The sequence below is a fragment of the Ambystoma mexicanum genome, chromosome 10 (assembly GCF_040938575.1).
Source record: "Ambystoma mexicanum isolate Mex_15411 chromosome 10, UKY_AmexF1_1, whole genome shotgun sequence".
Taxonomy (NCBI): Eukaryota; Metazoa; Chordata; class Amphibia; order Caudata; family Ambystomatidae; genus Ambystoma; species Ambystoma mexicanum.
Genome location: NC_090932.1, coordinates 674,367,850 through 674,393,123, shown reverse-complemented (window position 1 = coordinate 674,393,123; position 25,274 = coordinate 674,367,850). Strand labels below are relative to the sequence as shown.

General features: G+C 49.2%; 1 protein-coding gene across 5 annotated transcripts in view; it reads left to right on the top strand.

Annotated features, from left to right (window-relative positions):
• Positions 1 to 25,274, top strand: part of U2SURP (U2 snRNP associated SURP domain containing) — a 1,877,492-nt gene that overhangs the window by 979,473 nt on the left and 872,745 nt on the right. For all 5 annotated transcript variants that reach the window (XM_069618259.1, XM_069618256.1, XM_069618257.1 and 2 more), the window contains one exon: positions 19,243 to 19,405. In XM_069618259.1, coding sequence (XP_069474360.1) covers positions 19,243 to 19,405 — 163 coding nt within the window. The remainder of the gene's footprint in view (positions 1 to 19,242; positions 19,406 to 25,274) is intronic.

Below are 25,274 nucleotides of genomic sequence, written 5' to 3'. Positions count from 1 at the left end.
ATGTTCTTGTTAATTTTGACTCCTAAGTATATGATGGTTTCTACTAGATCCAGCCATAGTTCCTCGAGCCTCCATGAGGAAGATGTCCTTGATTTCTTCCTAGCATTGCACATAAGAAGAATTTGAGATTTTTTGACATTCATTTTCATTTAAATAAACATTAAATGCTGAGACTCTGCTTTGAAGGCCTATGGCCATTTGATCAAGAAAGACTATCGTCTGCGTACAGCAGTCATGGGAGAACACCTCCATTCAGCTTTGGTGGAAATGCGCGAAATGGCTGTTTGCGAAATCCCCAGGTCAGACAAATAACAAATACAGACTGAATAAGATGGGAGCAAGTGCGCAGCCTTGTTTCAGCCCGCAAAATGTAAAAATCTTACCAGATATCAAACAACCAGCCCCCAATCTGATCTGTATAGTTGTTTCTGCATAGAGAGCCTGGATTGTCTCTAAGATGTCTACAGGGCGCTTCCAGGCTTTCGAATTAACCCATAGACGGTTCCTGTCAACTCCGTCAAATGCCTGATGTAAATCCAGGCCATATATACTGTGAAGTTGTTACCAATCGCCCTCCGTTTTAACATATTCAGGACAAAAAGATTTATCGCGGTCCCCACCCCCTTGACGAATTCTGTTTGCCTGCGATCAAGTATCCCCTTTTCAGTCGCCCATGAACTAAGGTCACGAAGGACCACTGATGCAAAAAGTTTGCCTATTGAATCCAAGAGGGTGATAGGGCGATAGTTCTTAGGATCAGCCCTATCGCCCTTCTTGAACACTGGCACGACCCAGGCTTCCCACCATGATCCTAGCACACATCTGTTTAAATAGGGACACAGCAAATTCCACCCAGGCATCAGGTTTTGTCTTCATCATGGAGTTGGAGACACCATCAGGTCCTGCTGCTCTAGATGAACTGAGCTTCATGATCATAGACCTGGCTTCAGACTCATCAAATTCAAAAGACCAGCCACTAGGGTCATGATCCAAATGGAAATGGGCAGTGGAGGGAGATCCTTCAAAGATTTTAGAATAGTGACTGACCCATCCTTCTTCTGTGACCCCACCCATCGATCGGTTGTTTCTACTACATCCCCCATTGTTAATGAGTTCCCACAAATTGCAGGAATTTTTCCTGCAAACTGCAAGAAGCATTCTCTCGGCTTCCTTTTGGATGAGTATTTGTGCTTTCACCCAATTTTTATCGCCCTGCCTATGTTTTTTGAGTAGCCTTTTTTGCCCTGTATATACGTCAGGCTTTAACTAGCTCGATATTATAGGTGTGTTTTGGTACGAGATTGGTTTGGCCGCCTTTTACCACCTTTTGCTTGAAACCTCTCAAAACCCAATTATATTCCACCAATTTATCGTCCCTCGAAAAGCCTTGGTCTAGCCAGAGGGCCAAGAGGGACATTTTTCCTAGTGGGATTTTTACTCAATTTAAGCCTTCATGGGGGGCATGAGTTTGTTTATAATGGCCTGCAGGAATGTTAAAGCAATGGATAGCAGGTCATGGTCACTCTGGGGTAGATGCACTACCTCAAATCTAGAGATCCTATCCCTGTCACGAAGCAAAAGTCTATACATGCAACCTGGGTACCATTGCTTCAGGTGGGAGCACCCGGGCACTCGCCCGTCGTTTGCCCATTCAATAATCTCACTTCCTGCATGTTTATCTCCTCCATCTCCGTAAGAAACCTTCAAGTTTCTCCCACTTGTGAGGCCAGCCCTCTTTAGACAGTAATCAAAAATTAAAGTCTTGACAGATGAGATTTTCCATGTTTCCCCCCTCTATTAATGATTGATCCACTTTCTCCATAATTAATCCCAACCACATTTCAGCTAGAGGACCCTTCATGCCACAATACACATTAATCAACAGGTGTTTGGAGATTCCCATTTGATGTGACCTTTCAATTTCCAGTATTTGGATATATGGATTTGGGGAGTGGGGGCGGGGGTGTGGCTACATGGCCACGAAATAGGACATGGTTCCTGAGTGCTCCTGCAGATCCGCTGATGATCCTGTGATTAAAAGGTGTGTGGAGCCAACTATGAAGTGCAAACCGATATCTACAGAAGTATGAACAAATAGAGTATGCAGTCGCAAGTTTGGTGTAACTAGTAGCAGGAAGAATAAATGGCAAGCTGTGGAAGTCCGAAGAGTTCTGGTTGCGGACAAAGGCAAGATGGCGCCCATAGAACAAAGGGACGGCCTGTGAGATTGCTGCATCGCAGGGAGAGGAGTTCGCTGAAGGCCGATGAGGCTTAACCCGCTAGATGAAAGGGTTCAGAAAACGGAAGAAGGAAAGAAAGCAAGACGGTGGCTGCGAATGAAGCTGCTGGATGCGAGGAACCTAGCAGTGGCATGCACGGTGCCAACAAGGAATTGGAGGTCCAGACTGACACACTGTGAGTCACACGTGAAGAAACGAGTGCACAGCTTCAGGACGTCACCGGACCGAAAATAAGTATGCAGCATTAAATACATAGCAACTTAAAGTCTGTATGCGTATATGTAGCCCCAGGCTGAAAACATCTCACTGCAACAGCTGATGTGCGGTGTGTTCAGTCAGTTCGGACATGGAGCCTGTGGCGTAACAGACACAGTGTAAAGCTACATAGCAGCCAGTGTGGAACAGTGAAGAGCGAGCCTCGCAGAACAGCAACTGCGAAATTGACATTCGGAAGCGTGTCGCCACCCATGGATATTAAGGAAGGAAAGTGAAACTACGACACGGGCAGGCGAGACACAACGAGGAGATCCCAGGTGGGGGACAAGAAGCTGCATACTCGAATGGCGGAACGGATACTGCAGGAAGGGATTGAGCATGCTAAGAGCTGAATGAGGCAGGTAACGAGGCACATAAGGCCAATGTGGGCCAAAACACGTGCGGAGAGCAACAGATGGGCAGTTAATGATCAGAAGTGCGAAGTGGACCATCGGGAGATGAACCAGTAAGAGGTCAAGCAGTGCTAGGTGCCCAAATAGGACAACGACTGTTTGAGGCTGGCACGGGCCATGGAAGGGGCCACTGATTAGCCACCAGATGACTGAAGCAACCCAGAGGCTGGCAGTAAGCCCTCTGGTGCTGAAGCTACCAACAGTCAGACACTGCGGTACGCAGGCCAGCAAGGACGCAATAAGAGAAGTGAATAACAGTCCAATCCACCCAACTTGCACGGAGTGTGCATACACATGACAGACAGGTAAAGGGAGAAGGGGCCCAGGCAGACATATTGGACAAGATTAGAAATGTTGCGACTCCACCGTCAGACCTAGACATACCCGCTGTAAGCGCACAGGCAAAGAAATGATGGGGAAACAGGCTGTGCATGAGGACTAAGGCTCCCCATCATACGAAATAGCGGAGTGAGACGCAGAACATTGACTGGAGAAGGAGCACAGGGCTATACCCAAAAGGGAGATAATACTTAAAGGGCTGCTAGTCCTATAGCAGGATACTTCCCCCAACACAGTACGCTGTTAGCCAGGAGGCAGCACCATGTGAACTGAAGCAGAAGGCTGGTGAACGAGAAGGCACTACAATGACATCAAATGTGAACAAGGGGAAGTAGTCGTCGATAGATGCATTTGCCAAACCCACGCAGCTGACATACGGAGGGAAGGCGACAACTCAAGACACACGTGAAAGTGACCCACCGGGGCGAATGGACCAGCAAATACTGGAAGCAATAGCACAGTTGAAGTCGACGCTGGAATTTGAAATAGACGCAATGAGCATAGATTCGAACCTCTTGAGACAGGATGTTAGAGCGCTGATGGAACGCACTAGGGCATTGGAAAAAGATGTAAAGGCTAACGCAAGCAGTTGCAAAGAAAACTCACAGGACGTCTCCGTGCTGCAACAACAAGTGCGAAATCTAGAAAGCAGGGCGGAGGAGGCGGAAGGACGGGCGCAAATGAATAATGAGCAGATAATACGGCTCCCAGAAGGGGATGAAGGCCAGAACCCGACTAACTATGTGGCGGACATGCTTTTGCCAGAAATAGGGGCAGGAACACTCACCCAAGGGTTTACGGTGGAAAGAGTGCACAGGGCCCTGACAAGGAGACCTCTTCCAGGAGCTCCTCCCCGGCCGATAATTGCCAAGATTTTAAATTACAAAGACGGAGAGAGAATCCTGGAATACTTACGGAAAGGGGGAACGATCAACAGGGCATCGACAGCCATCACAGCATACCTTTTCAGTGCAGAAACAGATGATGAGCTACGGAGCTGTAAACAGAAGTCTACAAGCAGCCAACCTCAAATATATGTTGCTGTATCTGGCTAAGTCCTGCATAAAGATTGTGCTGTTTTCTTTGAGACCCCAGAGGATGTGAGCAAGTGGTTGGATTCGCAAAACATGCAGACGGAGAAAGATCAGAGGGGAGTAAGTGATAAGTGATGCTGCAATTTGTCATTAATGTACTCTGAGACATAGGGGCCACTGCATACTGATTTGCCAGAGACACTTAGCTACATAATATGAACGTTTTTAACTGTTGCTAAAAGCAGGGAGCACAGGTGTTGCCTAGCTATAGGCGGCACTGGGAATCACACTAATAACCCACAATAGGTAGTTTAGTTAGGATACTGGTAGTTTAGTATCCTCCTGCTGCCCTCCAAGGACCAGCACAGTGCAGAGAAAGGAGTGCGATGCGGGGTAGCCTGAGATTCAGTAATGAAGCTGGGCATATGTTGGGAATGGTTGGGGAGGAGGGAGAGGAGTTGGAGTTGTTAAACGGAAATTGGCCTACGTAGAAACACAGGGAAACGAGGGTGCAAGTGTCGGGATAGTGAGGGCAAAGGAAGAGATTGGAGAATATGGGGGAACTTAATATAGTAACTTGGAATTTGAGGGGCTCGAATAGCTATATTAAAAGGAACCAGGTTATGACATATTTGCGAAGGCAGAAAATAGATATAGCACTGCTGCAAGAAACCCACTTGACCAAGGAGAAAAAAGACACGATAGCACGGCAGTGGAGCTGGGTGACGCTGGGCTCAACATATTCGGCCTATGCTGTAGGGTCCTAATGTGGGTAGCACCAACGGTGCCATTCCAGATTCTCCAGACCTATCGAGATACAGATGGTAGGATGGTAATCATTAGAGGATTGGTGGAAAGTAGAGAAATATGTGTAATTAATGTATATGCCCAGAACCAAGATACCGCAGCTTACTTTAGATCTTTATATCCTAAGGTTAACCTATATATGGATGGGGCGGTGATATGGGGTGGGGACTTTAATTGCACCTTGGACCCGCCGATGGACAGATCCAATGGCACGTTTGCATGTCCAATCCCTTCGGCCAAAGCCTTAAACATGTTGTTACACACTCTTAAGCTAACTGATACTTGGTGAACAATGCACCCACATGACCGGGTATACTCACACTATACAGCCCTGAAGAACCTATATACAAGGTTCAATTATGTATAAAGCTAGGATCCTATTGTATCACGCACTGCTAGTGGTCAGGTGGTAGGTGCTTCCCACCCGAGCCACAATTCCGCCATGAAGGCTTAGGATTGAGACACTGAAAGACATAGGATTCCGAGAACACTTAAGAGCTGAGGTAAAAGAATATTTTGAGAATAACACGGGCAGTGTAGACTCGGCCGGTACGCTGTTGGAAGCCTTTAAAGTGGTGGTCAGAGAAGCGGCCATAGCTAAATCGAAAGGTAAAACAAGGGATATACAAAAGACAGAGAGGAAGCTGGAAAATATAATGCGAACAGGAAATAGATCTCTAGAAGAAGCCACAGAAGTGTCCCGCCTACAGCAGGAATGTAGAGAACATTGGGAAAGGTTAGGTAAACTAAGTTATAGGAAATACATTGAGAGACAACAGGCCGAAGGTGACAAACAGGGCAGATTGTTAGCATGGCTGTACAAGTGAGAGACCACAAGGCAGACAATCGGAGCCGTGAAGGGAACAGACGGGAGGTTACAGGAGACTCCAGAACAAGTTAATAAATGTTTTTACAACTATTATAGTTACCTCTATAACGAATCTGAGGGAGAAGAGGTAAATATACAAGAGGCATTAACCGAGATTATTCTTCCCAGACTAAATAAGGAAGAAAGCGAGTCCCTATCACGTTAGAAGAACTGGAAGGTGTGATAAAAGATTTGCCGACCAGTAAAGTCCCAGGGACAGATGGGCTCCCAGGGGAATTTTATAAAGAATATATAGCAGATATCCTTCCACCATTATTAGCAATGCTAAACGAGGCACTAGACAAGGGTAATATACCGGGGTCTTTGCGTGAGTTGGTAATTATCCCACTACTCAAACCAAATAAGCCAGATAGGGAATGTGGCTCTTACAGGCCCCTATCGTTACTGAACCAGGACGGGAACATTCTCACTGCAGTCATGGCCAAAAGACTGAGACCGGTCATAGGTAAACTTATACACACAGACCAGGCAGGATACGCCCCACACAGGAATATCACAAATTACTTACAGAGATTCCACCATATAATAGACTGTACCCAGAGGTATACACAGGAAGTGGCAGTAGTGGCACTGGATGTGGTGAAGGCATTTGACTTGGTCAGATGGTCATGGCTGCTAGCGGCCCTGAAAGAATTTGGTATTGGGCCAATACATATTGAATGGCTGAGGCTGTTATACAATGAACCAATAGTGAGAGTCAAAACTGAATCTACGGTTTGTGAATAGTGGCAGCTAAGTAAGGGCACGAGACAGGGCTGCCCATGGTCGCCGATGCTCTTCATCTTATCACTGGAGCAGCTGGCAGTATATTTACGGCAGGAATGCAGGGGGAGGGGAGGCGAGGCACCTGATCTCGCTGTATGCAGACGATAGGCTTTTATACCCAGAGGAGAATTTACAATATGTCCTGGATGTGATGGAACGATATGCGGCACTGTCAGGTATAACCATAAAACCTCAAAAGTCGAGTTTGTACCCCCTGGTGGTGTATGTCGGAAAACCGGCACGCAGGTTGCCAATGCTACCGATTAAGTGAGAAGTGAAGACGTTTAGATACCTAGGGGTAGATATATACCACGACCCAAAGTTAGAACATATACATAATACGATGAAGGCGGTGAACAAAATCGAGAACAGTATGGTATTTTGGTCTAGGCTATCATTGTCGATGATGGGACGCGCAGCCTTATTAAAGATGGCGGTGCTGCCGAGACTCTTACATTACTTCGCAAACATTCCATATGCGATACCTAAGACATTTTTTAGGAAGTTGCACGGTATATGTGTGAGCTTCATATGGCACAATTCAAGATGTTGAGTGGCGCTACGGAAACTCCAGTACCCTTAAGAGCAAGGGGGAATAAAGTTACCCATTTTCGATGTATATTTTATAGCGAGTCAGCTGCAATTTGTGGCTAAAGGGCTATCAGATGGACAGACACCGGAATCAAGGTTGCTACGGGCAGAATGCACTCCGTTCTTTCGGAATGAAGTGATATGGTTACCGAAGTCGCATGAGTCCAGCGAGAATATAATGCTGCGCCTGGGAAGCACGATGTGGCACAGGGCATGTCGATTGATGGGAAATACAGCACCATATTCCCTGCAGATACCACTAGTGGTGCTGGAAGGGATAGACAAACATGTTCGGCCGAGTGTGAGGCGATGGCGGGAACCTATGGGGGTGACAACAGTAGGAGACATATTAGTAGAGGGGAGGCACAAGGTGTTTGAGGAATTGATTGGGGACACAGGAGTGGACAGGGGTCAGCACATTACGTATTCTAGACTCCTGAAGAATCTCAGACCTGGGTGGCCAGAGACCGTACAGTCCCTACAGCCAGATGAGGTTATAGTCATTTTACGACATGTCGGATGGAGGTCACAAAGTCTCATGCATACATGAGCTACTGATGGGTAAAGTAGGGGAGGAAATGGGACGGACGAGGCAGAAGTGGGAGGCAGACTTGGGGGAAGCAATGTCGGATGAGATGTGGAATAGAGCGATAGGGTACCACAAAAAGGTGTTGAGAAATGCGCATCTACAGAGGATCCGATCCAGCTGTATATTACCCACAGAGCATATTTGACCCCGAGCAAAATAGCCAAGTTTAATCGTGCAAACGTACAGAGGTGCTCAAAGTGCGGGGAGATAAATGCAGATCTGGTCCATATGTTCTGGGAATGTGCGGAGATCAGCATATTTTAGGGAGCGGTATCCCAAACACTAGCAAAAGCACAGATCACTCTGGATGTGGCATCCCCTAAGGCCTGTCTGTTAGGTGGATTCCTGAGACGTAAAAAAGAGCCAAACATGTGAGTAAACTTAAGGACTTAGCCTACATTTTAGCAAAACGCAGAATAGCAATGGGATGGAAAGTAAGTACAAGACCCGCAGTGGAAGTATGGCGGAGGGATCTGTTAAAATTGGCCAATGTAGAATCTATGGTGAGGCAGGAAGCGAAAGGTAGGAACCCACAACAAGAGGAGGGAGGGCTGGAGGCTTGGAGGCAATTAGTGGTAGACCTAGCCTTGGAGCAAGGCACGCAGGACTCGGAATAGACCTCTAGCCGGATGACACGGTAATGAGGAGTGAGGCTGATAGTGGAAATTAGACATGGGTAGATGGGTGTATAAAAAAAAAGGTGAGAGGTGGTGACAAATCTAAAAACCTCGATCTACTTTGATAAGGGTAAGCAGGCCAGAGAAGGGTCTACCCTGCATCCCTTTCAGAGCCGGGTTCAAGTATGTCTCATAGCCTTCACATGCCGGCTTGTCCCTTAGCCATGTCTCTTGGAGGCATATGATATTGTAGCCCCAAGAATCATCCCCTCATCTGTAAATAAAAATTCAAATCCCTGTGTATTCCAAGATCCCACACTTAAGGATTGTCCATTCTCTTCTGCAGAAATCTATTTGTCTGTCGATTTTGCGAGTGCTCCCGCAATCCAACTCCAACCCGTCTGCCCCGAAGCTTCACTTCCAGATGGAGCAGTGTTCGGTTTCCCAAAATTTCTACAACCTTCATTTCTGATAGTGAAATTTCCAAGGACGTTCATGTCTTTCTTTTGCAAAATTTGTATAGGCTTTGTTGGATTTGCATCAGCTTTTCTTGTTAGCTGTTTTGAGGATTTGGGATAAAGTAGTAGGGGAGCCTGCTTCGTAGGTTGATTCCATTGAGAGGGCTGCTTCTTAGGTTGATTACTACGAGGAGGCCTCCACTTGTAATCACTAAGATCATATCCCAGATAGAGCAGCCTTTTGCTCTGTTTCATCAACTCTTCCTTTATGAGGAGTGAGTCTAAATGAAGAATTACGCAATCTCCTCGATCTTCAGATGGAAATTCCACTACTCTTATGGCTCCTGTGGATATGAATCTTAAGGCTGGAACACATTGCTGTAGCTCCATCACGTTGCTGCTATTTATTAATAGAATCTTTTGGTCCGCTATAATTCTGGTCAAAAGTAGTTTGGGAACCTTCTTTGTATTTTTACGGGAGTTGCAATGCTCCTTCTGTGGGTGATTTACCCTGGAGCAGTTGGTAGTGCCAACTGATTGTCTCCATTCTGTTGTTTTGACACTAGGTCTTTCGATATCTGCCTCGACAGATGTCTCATCCCCCTTATTTTTTTTCTTCAATGGAATCAAACCACTTTTCTGAGCCGCAATTTTCCTTTTATCCTCTATCGTTTGAAAAACAGGGTCCCCGGTAGAAAAATTGGAGCTGCTCGCTCTATTTTTCTTGCTGCTTTTCTGTGATATTAAGTCTTCTTGCTTTTCAAATTCCCTCAATTCAGACTCATTCAGATTATTCAATTTATCATCTTCTTCGTTCTCCATTATTTCCAGGAGATCGCTGAGGCACGTGTCTGATAGGAGTGTGGTTTCCTCTAAATTAGAGGAATGACTCTTTAAGTCCAGCATAGTCGCAGACTCTTTGGGGGTCACAGGTTTATGCAGACTCAGTTCCTTACTTGGTCTTTTGATGTTATTAGATAACTCCGTCCTTAAAGGGACTTGTATATTTCAAAGGAAGGCTCTAGATCCGTTCATCCTTTTTTATGAGCCAGTTTGAGATTTTTGGATTTCCCTTCTTGTAAGACACCACTTTTCCTTTTCTGTCCACTCACTCCTTCTTTTGTGGGCAGGGATGATGAGTCAGGTTTGAATATCGAGAATGCATGTTTCTTGTGGGGCTCAAGAGTAGGTAATTTAGTCAGCTCATTCAAGGGCTTATCTTGCTTGTCAGCTACAATTAAACCCGCTTTCGACTCCACCGTAGAGTTGCCACAAAGGGCGGGATGTACCATTGCAGCATCTCGTTCCTTAGCCTTCCACTGGTCCCTCATCCATTTCCCATCTTCAATGATGGCTTCCATCAGCAAGGTTTTATCCGCTGTTTCACTCCTGGCCAGATCACACAGCCTTCTCTGCCATTGATCAGAGGTCTCTGCCTCAGTGTCAAGTCGTTGTTCCAGTTTCCTTGTAAAGGTGTTCAAGTTCATCAGTTTCTGCTGCCAAGTGGGCATTAAGTTTACTTTCTCTTGAATCGCTGAGTGTATAGATTCATAGAACTTGCAGAAGGGGGATAAAGAGATGGTCAGGGAAGCCATCACAGTATTTTGTATATTGGCTATCTCCTCCTTCGAAATGCCATCCCCATAGCGCTGATCATCTCTTGATTCACTATAGTTATGTAACGAACTAGAGCCTGCAGATGATGAGGCACTATTGTTGCCCTGAATGTCCTGGGAGCAATAATCCTCTCCTGGGCTATCATCTGTCAGAGGAGTTGCCTCTAGAGTTTGATGGCTTTCAGGTCTCATGCTGGGGTTTATCAATGGACTTTGCAAAGAGTATTCCCCTGCAGCTGGTAAATCCAAACTAGTCCTTCCAGGACTGGACTGGGAGTTGTCCCTGTCCATAGGTTCTTTCTGCTCTATCGGGATTGCCATTTTTGAAGGCTAGAATGCTCAATTAGGACATCGAGTCTCTCTTTAATTAATGAAATTGTCCTGTGTCCTTGAGCATTTATTTTTTCTGACAAGACTGAGAGGTCAGCCAATTTAGCTGCTAGTTCAGAGTTTTTTGAAAGACGAGGATGCTGTATTAGATTGGTGTTCTCCTGCATCGGTACAGCGCAATCTTGTTTGCTGTAATCCCTGCTCTCTGTTTCAATAGTATCATTTGTCTCACTCCAGGAGACTCCTTCCAGTCTAGGGCCTTTCAGGTTATTCACACTATTCAGGGCGATATGATATGATATGGCATTTATAACGCGCCTATACACAAGTGTTTCAAAGGTGGCAGCAAGCATAACTGTGGTAGCAAGGCCTAATTGGCTTTTCAATGTTCTCCTGGGGATTGTGCACTTTGGGGTATTGAGTTATTTAAGAAGGAGCTGGTCACCCCCTGATCCAATTGGGAGGAGCCTAATTTAGTCTGAATTCAGGTCCTGGCACCCGCTTGGCTGTTTGGCTCCATAATGTCCTCTGCACCCCTTCAGAAATCGACTGACGGGGCCCCTGTGGGCTTCTAGACAAGAGCAGGCAGGTGGTAGCAAGGTGGCCACAGCAGAAACACAGTGCCTGCACTGTTTATACCCTTTTCCTTAGTTTTCCCTCTCTGTTGCCGCTGCCGGCAAGACCGGGGGAAAAACAAAAATCATCAGTCGAGCGTCAACTGTTCAATAGAGACAGGGTGTTTGTTGTTTTACGTTGATAGCGGAGGCACAAAAGCACCAAAGTCACCAAACGTGCACCACTCGAAGCGACTCCTGAAAACACGCAGTGGCACACAAAGGGAGAAGCTTACCTTTCGGTCTCAGAAAAAGAGGCAGCGTCAGTACAACTGCTCTGTACTGCTTTTCTTCACTGCTAGCTGAGGTCCGGGCAAAACAAAGGGAAATTTCAAGATTATGTCCAGCGCACAGGGTCTCCTCTGGCCACACCACTTATCACTCCTCAACAGTGTTAGCTACTTTATCCCCACTTCCACTTTGCTTACACTCGCCCACACTTCACACACTCTCCGCATACGCTGAAGCTGGAGTTTTTAAAATGAAAGCTCCTCCTCCTTGCAAAGTCGAGATGAGCCACTGAAAACAGTCCACAAGTGCGAGCTGAAGGATGAAACACTTGCCAAGACTCCACACGCATTTTGTTACCCATGGTAGTTTTGCTCCTCCTTACTTCTAGGTTCCCTGAATGATCATTTGGTTCTTTCATTCTGTTTCTCCTGGGTTGTTTGCTCACATTGTTCTGTCGTCATCCTTGCTGTGTCCACTCTTTACCCTAGGTCCCGTTTGGCAATTGGCTTGTCTCTATATTACATCTGATTTTCTGTTCTTGTTCTGTCCTCTGTGTGCCCCTCCTCCTGTGTCCCCCCCGCTCTCCCTACTGTCCCACGGGCCTGCCTACTCCCTAGCTCACCTCCTCACTCTGCCTCTCCCCCACTCTTCCCTCTGCACCCTCTGTGGTGCTCTCTGTATCTCCTAACTTCTCCAACTGCTTTTCTATTGACTATCCTCTCCTCTTCACTATGCCTGGCAGGAAGAAGTTCAAAGGGGATATCTGGTCTCCAACCCAGGCCTCCAGTGCTTCCTCCAGACAGACCCTTACCAACATCTTCTTTGTCGTTCCCTCCAGCCTTATGGACCCCCTATATGGTCTCTTTTCTCTCTACTTTTTTCCTCTTCACCCATTAATGGTAGCTCCCGTTGGGAGGCCCTCCTAGCCCCCTTCCACTACTCCAAGACCATCATTAATGTTTACCTATATGGCACTGTCTTGGTCCAAGGCCCTCAGGCCAACCTCCTCCTTTTTGATACACTTCCCACATCTTATCACCTCCCTTTCTTCTCCTGCTGTCCCTTCTCTTCTTTCTCTGTCTCCTCTGCCTCCTCCATCCTCTGCTACCTCTACTGCTGTCTCTGCGGCCATCCTGTTGCCTCTTTCCTCCGCCTATGCCACCTCTCCGGCAGCTGCTGCTGCTTCTCCAGCCACCCTGTTGCCTCTTTCCTCTGGCACCCTCCTCCTTGGCTACGTTGCCCTCTCCTCCTTCCTCCTCTGCCCCCCTCGGGCACCTACATCACTTTGCTACTCTCAACTCTTGCTCAGCTGTCAAACACTCCTCTGACATCTGCCGTCTCCTTGAAGAACTCGATCTAGATGTACTCGGTCTGACCGAGACGTGGTTCACAGCCAGCTCTGTCACCAGCTTTCACACTCTCCTTCCTGATGGCTACAAGATCCCCTATGCGCCCAGAACCAACCGTCCCGCTGGGGGTGTAGCCTTGATCTTCCCGGGGTGGATCCCTGCTTCTATCATCCCTATGCAGGACTACGCCTCCCTTGAATGTCTGGCCTGCAGGCTCTCCATCTCTCCTGGCCTTTCTCTCACTGTGACCACTATCTACCGGCAGCCCGGCCAGGTAGCCTCCTTCCGCTCTGAGTGGGCGGACTTCTCCTAATCCCTCCTCGCCTCTACCTATCAGCTTCCCCTCTTCAGAGACCTTAACATCCAATTGAATGCTTCATGTCCTTCTGCAGGAGGACTCTTTTGTAACCTCTGCAACTCTCTCTCTCTCTCTCTCTCTCTCCATCTTTCTATTCTTCCCTCTGCCCGACTCATTCTACGTTGCACACCCTGGATGTTCTGATTTCCTCAGACCTCCCCCTCTCCAACCCGCTCACCACTCCTCTCTCCTGGAGTGATCACTTTCTCCTTTCCTTCTCTCTCTCTCTCTCTCTCTCTCTTTCTCTCTCTCTCTCTCTCTCTCTTTTTCTCTTTCTTTCTCTTTCTCTCTCTCTCTCTTTCTCTCTCTCTCTCTCTCTCTTCTTTCTCTCTCTCTCTCTCTCTGATATACTTGCCCCTGTCATGAGGATCCGCCTGAAGCCCAAATCCAATTGCAAATCTTGGTACGACTCTGACCTCGTCACCCTTAAACGCAAGTGTAGTGTGTCTGACGGGAAGTGGAGAGCTACAGGTGCATTCTCTGACAAACTGGCCTGCTGCCTGCTCCAAAAGCAGTACAGACTCTCTTTCCTCGCCAAGAAGAGAGCACACATCCAAGCCCGCGTCTCTGCAGCATCTAACAACTCGGCCGAACTCCTCAAAATCTGCAAGGAGCTGGCCAATCCTGCTGGAGTCTCTCCCTCTTCTGTTCCCTCCCAGGCCCTCTGCACAGCCTTGGCTTCTCATTTCATCACTAAAACCCAGGGCATCCTGTCCACCCTCTCTTCCTTTTCTTCCTCCACTCCTGGCCTGCCTGTGGCCTCCTCTCCTCCTCCCTTCTCTTCCTTTCCCTTGTTCACCCCACCGACGTTTCTAGATGAGTCTGCTCTATGAAAGTCTTGTCTAAACAGGTTCTTCCCTGTTCACCCGGAACCATCAAGGACCACATCAACACCCTGGCTCCAGCCCTGGCTGATTTCTGATATCACTCTTTTGACACTGGAACCCCCCCCCCCCCCTTAAGCACTCCCTTGTGCACCCCTCCTTAAGAAGCCCTCTGCCGATCCTTCCTCTCCTGCTAACTATCGCCGATCTCCATCACTCCTTTCCTGGGCAAACTCTTGTAAAAGCTGGCCAACTCCCACCTTAATCTTCACACTGAATCTGTTGGTTGCCTCCATGACCACCCGTTTGGCTTCAGAGCAGCCTGGAGCATGGAAACTGCTCTCCTGAGCATCTGCGAAGACCTGCTCTGTAACCTTCCTTCTGTCCTCATTCTCCTCAATCTTCTGCTTTTGATACGGTCAACCATGTCATCCTGCTCAATCGCCTCCGTGATAACATGGGTATCACTGGTCAGGCCCTGGGCTGGCTGACCTCCTTTCTCACTGATCGACCCTGTCAGGTCCAGCTTGGGTCCTTCCTCTCCTCTATTCCTCTCTCTACCTGTGGTGTTCCGCAGGGGTCTAACCTCTCTCCCTGGCTTCTCAACCAATACCTTGCATCTCTTTCCCACTGCATCGCTGCCCTGTGCTCCAACTTTCAGTATTATGTGGGTGACACCCAGCTCTCTTTTAGGCTCCCCTCGGCCGCCTCTACTCCTCCTCTCATTTCAGACTGTCCTCAGTCCAGGACTGGTGTGTCGCCAATGATCTCTGCCTTAATGCCAGTAAGACTGAGATCCTCCTCATCGGAACACCTCCTTTCCTCTCTCTCTCTCTGGCTGCCTATTCTGGGCCCTCTTCCTACTCCTACCTGTGAGGCTAAGAACTTTGGGGTCATCTTCAACTCCACCCTCTCCTTCTCTCCTCACATCTCCAACGTCTCTAAGAAGTCAAACTATCAGCTATCTTCCTTTCCTCACTTTCCCCCAGAAGCTCCTCTGTCTCTGGACCTCTGGTCCTCTCTAGGCTGGACTACTGCAACAGACTCTTTCTAACTCTTCCTGCCTCTACGCTCCGTCCTCTACAACTTATCCAGAACAGGACTGCAAGACTTGTCCTTGACCTTAAGCCAAGGTATTGTATCTATCTAGCACTGAAATCCCTTCACTGGCTCCCAGTGGCGGCAAGGATCAAGTTCAAGACCCTCTGCATTGTCCACAAAGCTTTCTGGTGCCTGGGACCCCACTACCTCCAACTCTCTCTTCCTAAACATCGGCCTTCTCGAGGTCTCCACTCATCCACCTCCAACTCTCTGAGGGTCAGTCTCCTTTCCAAGCAGAGAGTTGGAGGCAGATTTCTTTCTTCGGCTGGGTCCTCCCTCTGGAACAGCCTCCCTGCCTCTCTCAAACTTGAGCAGAACCACCTCCGGTTCCGGAAGCAACTCAAGACCCTCCTCTTTGCATCTGCATTCTCTCTTCCTCTCCCATTCTTATGACCCGGTCCACGCACTGGTCTCCTGGCCACCTTCTGAACTTGGGCCCAGGTCCCTGTATGTCTTGTTGCACCTCGCTCTGCCTCTTGGCTCCCCCAGCACTTGAGGTCTGTATCTGTAACCCTACAGCCCCCTCTCTCTGTAATTATGAGCCACCCACTGGCAGCACTTTCTATTACCTGCAATGTGCCACCCGCTGGATGCACTTTTGACTACCTGCACTTCTCCCCACCCCCGGACTTCTCCCCCCACTTCCCTGCACTTGCGCGATCTGAATGACACAAGGACTAGTAAGATCATTATATTGTCCTCCCTCTGTTTCCCCCTCCTTGTCTTGTCGCGCCTAGAAACACTTCTGTGCAGGCGTGTTATAAATTCCATATCAGATCATCTACCAGATCTCTGTACGTGTGCAGATGGAGAAGATTCGAGGCGTGAGAGAAGGAATGCAGGATAGATCCTATTGCTTGTCCCACCACTACGGTGATGGAGTTCCTTCTATCGCTAGCCTCTGCAGGCCTTCAGGCTGTACAGTCAAAGGCTACTTTTGGCTTTGTCTGTTTTTGAGAGGTTTCCAGATCAAATAGCCTTGGCCTTGTAAATAGGTTTCTGCCTACCGCATTTGTTTTTCCAGACTAGGACCTAAACTTGGTTCTCACATTTTTTATGGCTTCTCCGTTTGAGCCCATGCATTCATGTCCTGTCAGGCTACTTACCTTGAAAACCGCCTTCCTGGTGGCAATCACGTCAGGAAGACGTGTAAGTGAGCTGCAAGTTTTATCCTATACACCGCATTTCCAACCTAACGTTAAGGGGAAGGTCTCACTCAAGGTGGGGCCAGGATTACTGCCTAAAGTGGTCTCTGAATTCCACACCGATTTGCTAGTGGTTTACCCTTCTCCACATCCTTCCAAAGGAGAGGCTGCACAGGTTGGACACTGAGAGGGCTCTTCGCTTTTATATGGCAAGGACAACCGAATTTAGGCGCAATGGTCAGCTCTTAGTGGCTTTCTGTCTTTCCAGAAAGGGGTTGACTGTGTCAAAACAGACAATCTCTCTGTGGATAACTCTCTGCATTGCAGTGTTACCAGAAAGGATGGAAAGATTTACCACCAAGTAGGCACAGTTTGAAGCCTTTATATGGTAACGCTGTCTGTCAGTGACTTTCAGTGCAATCAGGTTCCTCTTTATTTTGAAATGTTTTAAAGTTTTTTCTTAGGCTGTTTCAGTCTGAATCCTAAGATTCGTCCTCTGGAGCTGTTGAGCTTTGGGGGCAGGGTGATGGGAAGATGAGGAACTGAGGTACGGGGTCATATTGACATAGTATTTATAGCAGCCGATGTCACGCCTGGAGTCAATGAGTGGCACGTTGAGTTAAGAGGGATCGATAGTTGTCGTACTACGCCCCTTGTTGAAAGGATTGCGGTCAGCTGTTGCTGGAATGGATATCTATCTGCTCAGGAATCTCCTGGAGAAGAATCCATAGAAAGAACATTACCGGTAAGTAATTTCTCCTTCTATCAAACTGATCTAAGCTTGTGAAAAGTAAAGTTCTGGTGCGCTTTAGCAAAAACAACCCAAGGTTGATGGTACATATGTTAATGGTGTATGTTAAGTAGTGTTGCTTGCCTGTGGTTTTATTGCTGCATTTGTTCAAGGCCTAACAATTATTACTGTTTGTTTGTGTACATTCGGACTTACTTGAATTATTGAGTTCTCTGTATGCTTAACTGTACCCTTCACCGTGCCAACCCGCTCATAAGTCTAAGCCTAACTGTTCAGTCACATTACCTTGTTAGTTTGGCTACACATTAGTGTACTTTCCTAGTCACGAGAATAGGGTGGCCTCTCAGAATATGTCCACAGACCTGATTCTAAAAATTCCATCTCAATACCTGCCATTATTTGGACCTGGTCTGCAGGACATAGGAAAGCATTGATATGGCATACAGAGTGGCGGGCCAGCCGCACAGAGATGGGTATTACAAATTTAGCCTCAAAGCCAAAAGTGCATGCACCAGAACACAGTTGAGACGGCAGTACCCAGGGTGAGGCTTCACCCTTTTAAAGAGAGACAAAACTCTTAGTACGCTGTGGGAGACTGTAGAGAGTGGAGCTGCGCACAGGAGCGATTTTAAGAAGAAGAAGCTGAAGTGGAACAGACTGGTGTGAAAAAAGCTAGAGGATAGAGAAAGTGAAGCTGGAGTTCAGAATGCTGGGGAATCGGTTTGAGAGCAGGAAAAAGATAGTAAAAGGTGGTGACTTCGGTGGATCTGGAGCAGGAAAGAGGTGACTGGAGAGAGGAGGATTAAGAAAGACAGGAAGAGGCATTGGGCATTATAGAAGTAAAAACTGGAGAAATGGTGGGTAAGGAGATGCTAGGTAACGCTAAAAAGGAGCAGGGAGATCATGTGAGCAGATGTTGAGAAACAGATAAAGGGAATGGTCCTAGGCACTTTATATGCTTATCACGAGAAAATGGAGGAGGCGCAGTAGAGTCGTTGATTTGTTCTTGGGAGCAGACAATGAAGATCTGAGTTGTAGGAGGAGGAGAGGGATACAAAAGGAAAGTTTCCTAGGGTTTAAATCCTTACAAATAGGCAAGGAGACAAAGGACAGTGGGGGTGTTTCGGAGTAGAGACCGTCTCCCCAGACAGGGAGCAGTTGGTACTTAAAACACCCAGTCTGCATTCCTGCCTCAGCACCACAGTCCTTGGTGGAAACTCTGGTTTCTTGTTTGGCAACTAGTATCCATTACTTCTGCTGCTGTCTAGGCCCAGTGTGCAGTTGTGGCCAGGCTATGGTTGTCGTGAGAACCAGGATGACAAGCAGAGAAGAAACTAAATGCGTTGCGTACGAACAAAAGTCTTCGGAAACTATTTTTCCAATTCAAGAGACTTTGATTTATTTTGTGATGGAGTCAGAGACTTGTAAAAAAAAAAAAAAATGAACCACATTCCCCTCATATGCCTGAGAAAATATCAAGGGTTGCTTTAAGGGAGGGGTGAGGGTTGTGAACTCTTTCTGTACATGATTTGTTGGGTCTTAACGGACCATCGTTCTTAACGAGGCAAGTGAAGACCCTAAGTTGGCATCGTATTTATTTCCTCTTTCCACTTTGTAAAAGCAACCTGAACTAGGTGTCTTAATTGCTCCCCACAGACATGCATCCTGAGTTACATCACAAATTAATCCATAGATGGGGACCCACTGGAGGGAGGAGAGGCTGGTGAATCATGAGGGTAAAAATTAAAAATAATGAGACACTTGCACTATGTCACATTTAAGTACTTTCATCCTAACACGGCATGGAGCTTTTTTAGCCCATTTGATTACATTTTCTCCCACAAATCAACTAATTTTAAATTGACATGATGATGGGTTTTGTTTCTGTAACCTGTATGATTACAACACGTTCTTCTCAATTTGCAGCGAAAGGGACAAGTTGGAAGAGATTCTGAGGGGATTGGCACCACGGAAAAAGGATATTGGAGATGCTATGGTTTTTTGTCTTAATCATGCTGAAGCTGCTGAAGAAATTGTGGATTGCATCACTGAATCACTGTCCATTCTTAAAACACCACTTCCTAAAAAGGTATCAAGAACTGTGTATGATTTTTTTTACTCTTTTAAACTAGTACATTTCGTGGCTTGGAATACAGGCAGAAGCTATATTATCTGACACCTGGTAATTCATACAGACCTTGGTACATTTCAGTTAGCTCTTGCCCACTCCTTATTTCAAGATTAAAGAATGCTAGGGAGATGAGTTGAAAGTGGGTGGAGGAGTGGGGGCGAGAGGTGTACTGGGAGGAGGAGGAGTGGTGCGAGTGGAAGGATTAGGGGTGGTGGGAGGAGGAGGGTTAGTGGGAGGAGGAGGAAGAGTGGTGGGTGTGGGAGGAGGACAAGGAGTGGTGAAAGTGGGAGGAGGACTGGTGAAAGTGGGAGGAGTGGTGGGAGTGGGAGGAGGAGTGATGGGAGTGGAAGGAGTGGAGGAGGAGTGGTGGGAGTGGTAGGAGGAGGAGTGGTGGGAGTGGTAGGAGGAGGAGTGGTGGGAGTGAGAGAAGGGAGAAGAGTGGTGCGAGGAGTGGTGGGGGTGGCAGGAGGAGGAGTGATGGGAGTGGTGGGAGTGGTAGGAGGAGTGGTGGGAGTGGGGGGAGTGGTAGGAGGAGTGGTGGGAGTGGTAGGAGGAGTGGCGGGAGTGGTAGGAGGGAAAAGAGTGGTGGGAGGAGGGAGAGGAGTGGTGGGGGTGGCAGGAGGAGGAGGAGGAGGAGTGGTGGGGGTGGCAGGAGGAGGAGGAGGAGGAGTGGTGGGAGTGGAGGGAGTTGTAGGAGGAGTGGGAGTCGGAGGAGGAAGAGGAGTGCTGGGAGTGGGAGGATGAGGAGAAGTGGTAGGATGAAAAGTGGTGGAAGGAGGAAGAGGGGTGCTGGTAGTGGGTGGAGGAAGAGATGTGGTGGGAGAGGGAGGAGAGGAGTGGTGGAAGTGGTAGGAGAGGAGTGGTGGGGAGTGGTAGGAGAGGAGGGGTGGGGAGTGGTAGGAGAGGAGTGGTGGGAGTGGTAGGAGAGGAGTGGTGGGAGTGGTAGGAGAGGAGTGGTGGAAGTGGTAGGAGAGGAGTGGTGGAAGTGGTAGGAGAGGAGTGGTGGGAGTGGTAGGAGGGAGACGAGTGGTGGGAGGAGGGAGAGGAGTGGTGGGGTGGCAGGAGGAGGAGTGGTGGGTGGGAGTGGAGGGAGTTGGGGGAGGAAGAGGAGTGGGAGGAGTGGTAGTAGTGGGAGGACGAGGAGTAGTGCGAGTGGGAGGAGGAGTGGTGTGAGTGGAAGGATTAGGGGTGGTGGGGGGAGGAGGAGGAGGAGGGTTAGGGTCAGATCTCTGTCCTCCTTCCCAAACCTCCTCCTCACCTGAACCTTCAGAGGACTTGTCCTTGGTTGTAGAAGTTGTCTTCTTACGGGACTTCTTCTTGTCTGCCGGCTGTTTCTCCTTGGACCTTTGGTCGTGTAAGTAGGGTCTGGCTCCCTCGGAGGCCACCTTGGCAGGGATTGGCACCTGTCATTGGGGGACCCCGAGGAGCTAAGCCCCCAATTCAGGGAAAAAGCCAATGGGTGGAAAAAACCCTGATCCAAAATTCACTGAAGGATGTCTGTAGTCTGAGGTAAGCCAGATCCTGTTGTATCGGCACAAAACCCGGAAACCCAGCACGTAAATACTTCAAAGGTAAAGGACCTCAAGTAAAAGGCAATTGGAGGGAAATAATAAGAAACAAAGGGAAGCACAGAGGTAAGAAAAAGTGGAATCAGAAATATGAAAGAAGACAGGAAACTAAAGCGTGCTGCAGAAAGTCTGCTCCTTTAGGTGAGAGGAGCATAGACTCCATGGGTGAAAATACACACAGCAAAAACGGAATAAGGTTGACGAGTAAGGGATGGCAAAGGCATAAGGTGAAAACAATAAAGAACCCGAAACGGCAAGCTAGGCACCTGAAAGACTGTAAGGCACCCCGACCCTTCCACAGAGGTAGCCGCAGAGAGCCGCAGAAGAAACCCGAAACCAAAAGAAGGTATCAGGTAAGATCGAATGGCGGGAGAACACCAAGAGATAGATAAAGAAGCAGCGCCTGTCTAAGACGCTGACACTTACCCCGATAGAATCACGGAAGAGCTGCGAAAAACACAGAAGGAAACGGAGGCTCGATAGAGCAAATGACAGTCCAGAATAGCCCGGTAAGCAAGAACCAGGAAAAAGAAACAAACAGAAGCGGGACTAAGGTAGCACTAGACCCGTTAAGGCACAGAAACGGAATTCCCTAACAAAAAAGGGAAAAGGCATGGAGAAGATAAAATGGCTCTGGTAAGAATACTGAGTAAGCAGCGGAGCACTGTAGGGTGAAAAAACGGATACAACGCACAGAGTGGGGGGCGGAGTCAGCTTAAATACGGAAATCCACCAACTTGAATGAGGACTAGAGTGGGGAAAATGTTCCTAAGGCTAATGCTTCCAGCTATGCCACATCTCCCACCTCTGATTCCTGACAGTTAGTGGGAGGAGGAGGAAGAGTGGTGGGAGTGGGAGGAGGACAAGGAGTGGTGAAAGTGGGAGGAGTAGTGGTGGGAGTGGAAGGAGAGGAGTGGTCGGAGTGGAGGAGGAGGAGTGGGAGTGGTAGGAGGAGGAGTGGTGGGAGTGATAGGAGGGAGAAGAGTGGTGGGAGGAGGGAGAGGAGTGGTGAGGGTGGCAGGAGGAGGAGTGGAGGGAGTTGTGGGAGTGGGAGGAGTGGTGGCAGTGGGAGGAGGAGTGGTGGGAGTGTGGTAGGAGGGAGAGGAGTGGTGGGAGTGGTAGGAGGGAGAAGAGTGGTGGGGGTGGCAGGAGGAGGAGTGGAGGGAGTTGTAGGAGTGGGAGTCAGAGGAGGAAGAGGAGTGGTAGTGGGAGGATGAGGAGGAGTGGTAGGATGAAAAGTGGTGGAAGGAGGAAGAGGGGTGCTGGGAGTGGGAGGAGTGGTGGGAGTGGTAGGAGAAGAGTGGGAGGAGTGGTGGGAGTGGGGGGAGGAGTGGTGGGAGTGGTAGGAGGAGTGATGGGAGTGAGAGGAAGGAGAAGAGTGGTGGGAGGAGGGAGAGGAGTGGTGGGGTGGCAGGAGGAGGAGTGGAGGGAGTTGGGGGAGTGGGAGGAGGAGTCGGAGGAGGGAGAGGAGTGCTGGGAGTGGGAGGAGGCGTGGTGGGAGTGGGAGGAGGAGTGATGAAGGTGGGAGGAGGAAGAGGAGTGGTGGCAGTGGGAGGAGGAGTGGTGGGAAGGGGAGGAAGAGGGGTAATGGGAGCAGGGAGGAGGGGTGGGAGTGGCAGGGAGAGTGGTGGGAGTAGGAGGGGGAATGGTGGGAGTAGGAGGAGGAATGGTGGGAGTAGGAGGAGGAAGAGGAGTGGTGGGAGGAGGAGTGGTGAGTGTGGAGGAGGAGTGGTAACAGTGGGAGGAGGAGTAGTGGGAGTAGGAGGAGTGGGAGGAGTGGTGGGAGGAGGAGTGGTGGGATGAAGAGTGGTGGAAGAAGGAAGAGGAGTGGTGGAAGGAGGAAGAGGAGTGGTGGGAATGGGGGGAGGAAGAGGAGTGGTGGCAGTGGGAGGAGTGGTGGTGAAAGTGGGAGGAGGAAAAGGAGTTGGAGGATGAGGATGAGTGGTGGGAGTGGGAGGCGGAGGAGGGGGGAGTGTGGTGGGAGTGGGAAGAGGAGGAGGAGTGTTGGAAGTGTGAGTAGGAGTGGTAGGAGTGGGAGGAAGAGTGGTGGGAGTGGGAGGAGGAGGAGGAGGAGTAGTAGGGGCGCAAGTGGGAGGACGAGGAGGAGTGGTAGCAGTGGGAGGAGGAATAGGAGTGGTGGGAGTGGGATGAGGACAGGTGAAAGCGCGAGGAGGAGGAGTGGGGGAGGAAGAGGAGTGGTGTGTATGGGAGGAGGAGTGGTGGTATTGGGAGGAGGAGTGGTGGGAGTGGGAGGAAGAGAATGAGTGGTGGGAGGAGGAGTAGTGGGAGTGGCGAGAGTGGGAGGAGTGGGAGGAGTGGTGGTGCGAGTGGGAAGAGTGGTATGAGGATGAGTGGTAGGACAAATAGTGGTGGGAGGAGGAAGAGGAGTGGTGGGAGGAGGAAGAGGAGTGGTGGGAGTGGGAGGAGGACTAGTAGAAGTGGGAGGAGGAGGAGTGGTGGGAGTGAAAGGAGGAAAAGGAGTGGTGGGAGTGGGAGTAGGAAGAGTGGGAAGAGGAGTGGTATGAGTGGGAGATGGAGGAGGAAGAGTGGTGGAAGAGGGAGGAGGAGTGGGAGTGGTGGGAGGAGGAGGAGTGCTGGGAGTGAGAGGAGTGGTGGTGGGAGGAGTGGGAAGAGGAGGAAGAGGGGTGGTGGGAGGAGGAGCTGTGAAAGTGGGAGAAGGAGGAGTGGTGGGAGTGGGAAGAGGAAGGGGAGTAGTGGGAGGAGGAGTGGCAGGAGTGGGAGGAGGGGTGGCAGGAGTGGGAGGAGTGGTGGAAGTGTGAGGAGGAGTGGTGGGAGCAGGAGAAAGAGTGGTGGGAGCAGGAGAAAGAGTGGTGGGAGCAGGAGAAAGAGTGGTGGGAGCAGGAGAAAGAGTGGTGGGAGCAGGAGGAAGAGTGGTGGGAGCAGGAGGAAGAGTGGTGGGAGCAGGAGGAAGAGTGGTCGGAGCAGGAGGTGGTTGGAGTAGGAGCAGTGGTGGGGTAAGGGGAGGAGTGTGAGGAGGAGTGGTGGAAGTGTGAGGAGGAGTGGTGGAAGTGTGAGGAGGAGTGGTGGAAGTGTGAGGAGGAAGTACGAGGAGGAGTGGTGGAAGTGCGAGGAGGAGTGGTGGAAGTGCGAGGAGTGGTGGTGGGAGTGCGAGGGGGAGTGGTGGGAGTAGGAGGGGGAGTGGTAGGAGGAAGAGTGGTGGGAGTGGGAGGAGGGGTGGTTGGAGTGGGAGCAGGGGCGGGGTAAGGGGAGGAGTGGGAGTAGGAGGAGGAGTGGTGGTGGAATGGGGGAGTAGTGGTACGAGTGTGAGGTGGAGGACGAGTGGTGGGAGGAGAAGGAATGGGAGGAAGAGTGGTGGGAGTGGGAGGAGGAGGAGTGTTGGCGGGAGGAGGAAGGAGGGGTGGTGGGAGAGGGGAGGAGTGGGAGTGGGGCACGGGGAGGAGTGAGAGTAGGAGGAGGAGTGGTGGGAGTAGGAGTAGGAGGAGGAGTGGTGTGGCTGAAGGAGGAAGATTACTGGTGGGGGTGGGACTTGGCAGACGATGTACTTAACATGCTCCTATTAGCTTGGAGACCTGAAACAAGTCTGATTGTCTGCAGGTTGCGTACATTTTTGGCTTTTTGGCTCGGGGGATTTTGGCCCTTTACCCTGCCAGTTATCCACTGTTTTGGTTTTGTTTTGCTGTCCTTGGCCCAAAGAGGTCTGAAGACTGGCATGGTCAAGGGATATCTTGCCGCTATTTCGGTTTGTAAGAGGCCCCCTGAACAGGGCTTGTTCGTCACAATCCCACTATGCAGTTCTTGTGGGGTTTCCTCCCTGCCAGTTTGTAGTTCCAGAGTGGGATTTAAATTTGGTTTTGACAATTTGAACCCCTCCATTCCTGTTCTATTGAATTGCTCTGCCTTAAGGTGATTTTCCTGGTTGCCATCACTTACATGAAACTGATGAGCGAGCTGCAGGTTTAATCTGTTATACCTAGCTATTTGGTTTTCTCCAAAGAGATGGAGACATTAAGTGTGACCATCTTTTCTTCAAAAAATGGTGTCAGATTTTCATCTCTTACTAAAGATCCATCTTCCTGTCTATTTCCTCCACCTCATCCTTCCAAGGCAGAGCAATGGTTCCATCAGATGAACGCGGTGCAGGCCCTCGGCTATGACATCTCATACGATGGAGGCCAGAAAAGATCACCAGCTTTTGGTTGGTTACCCTGGGATACGTGCTGTCAGGGCTGTGACCAAACAGACCCTCTTTAAGGTGGATCATTCTCTGCATCTCGGAA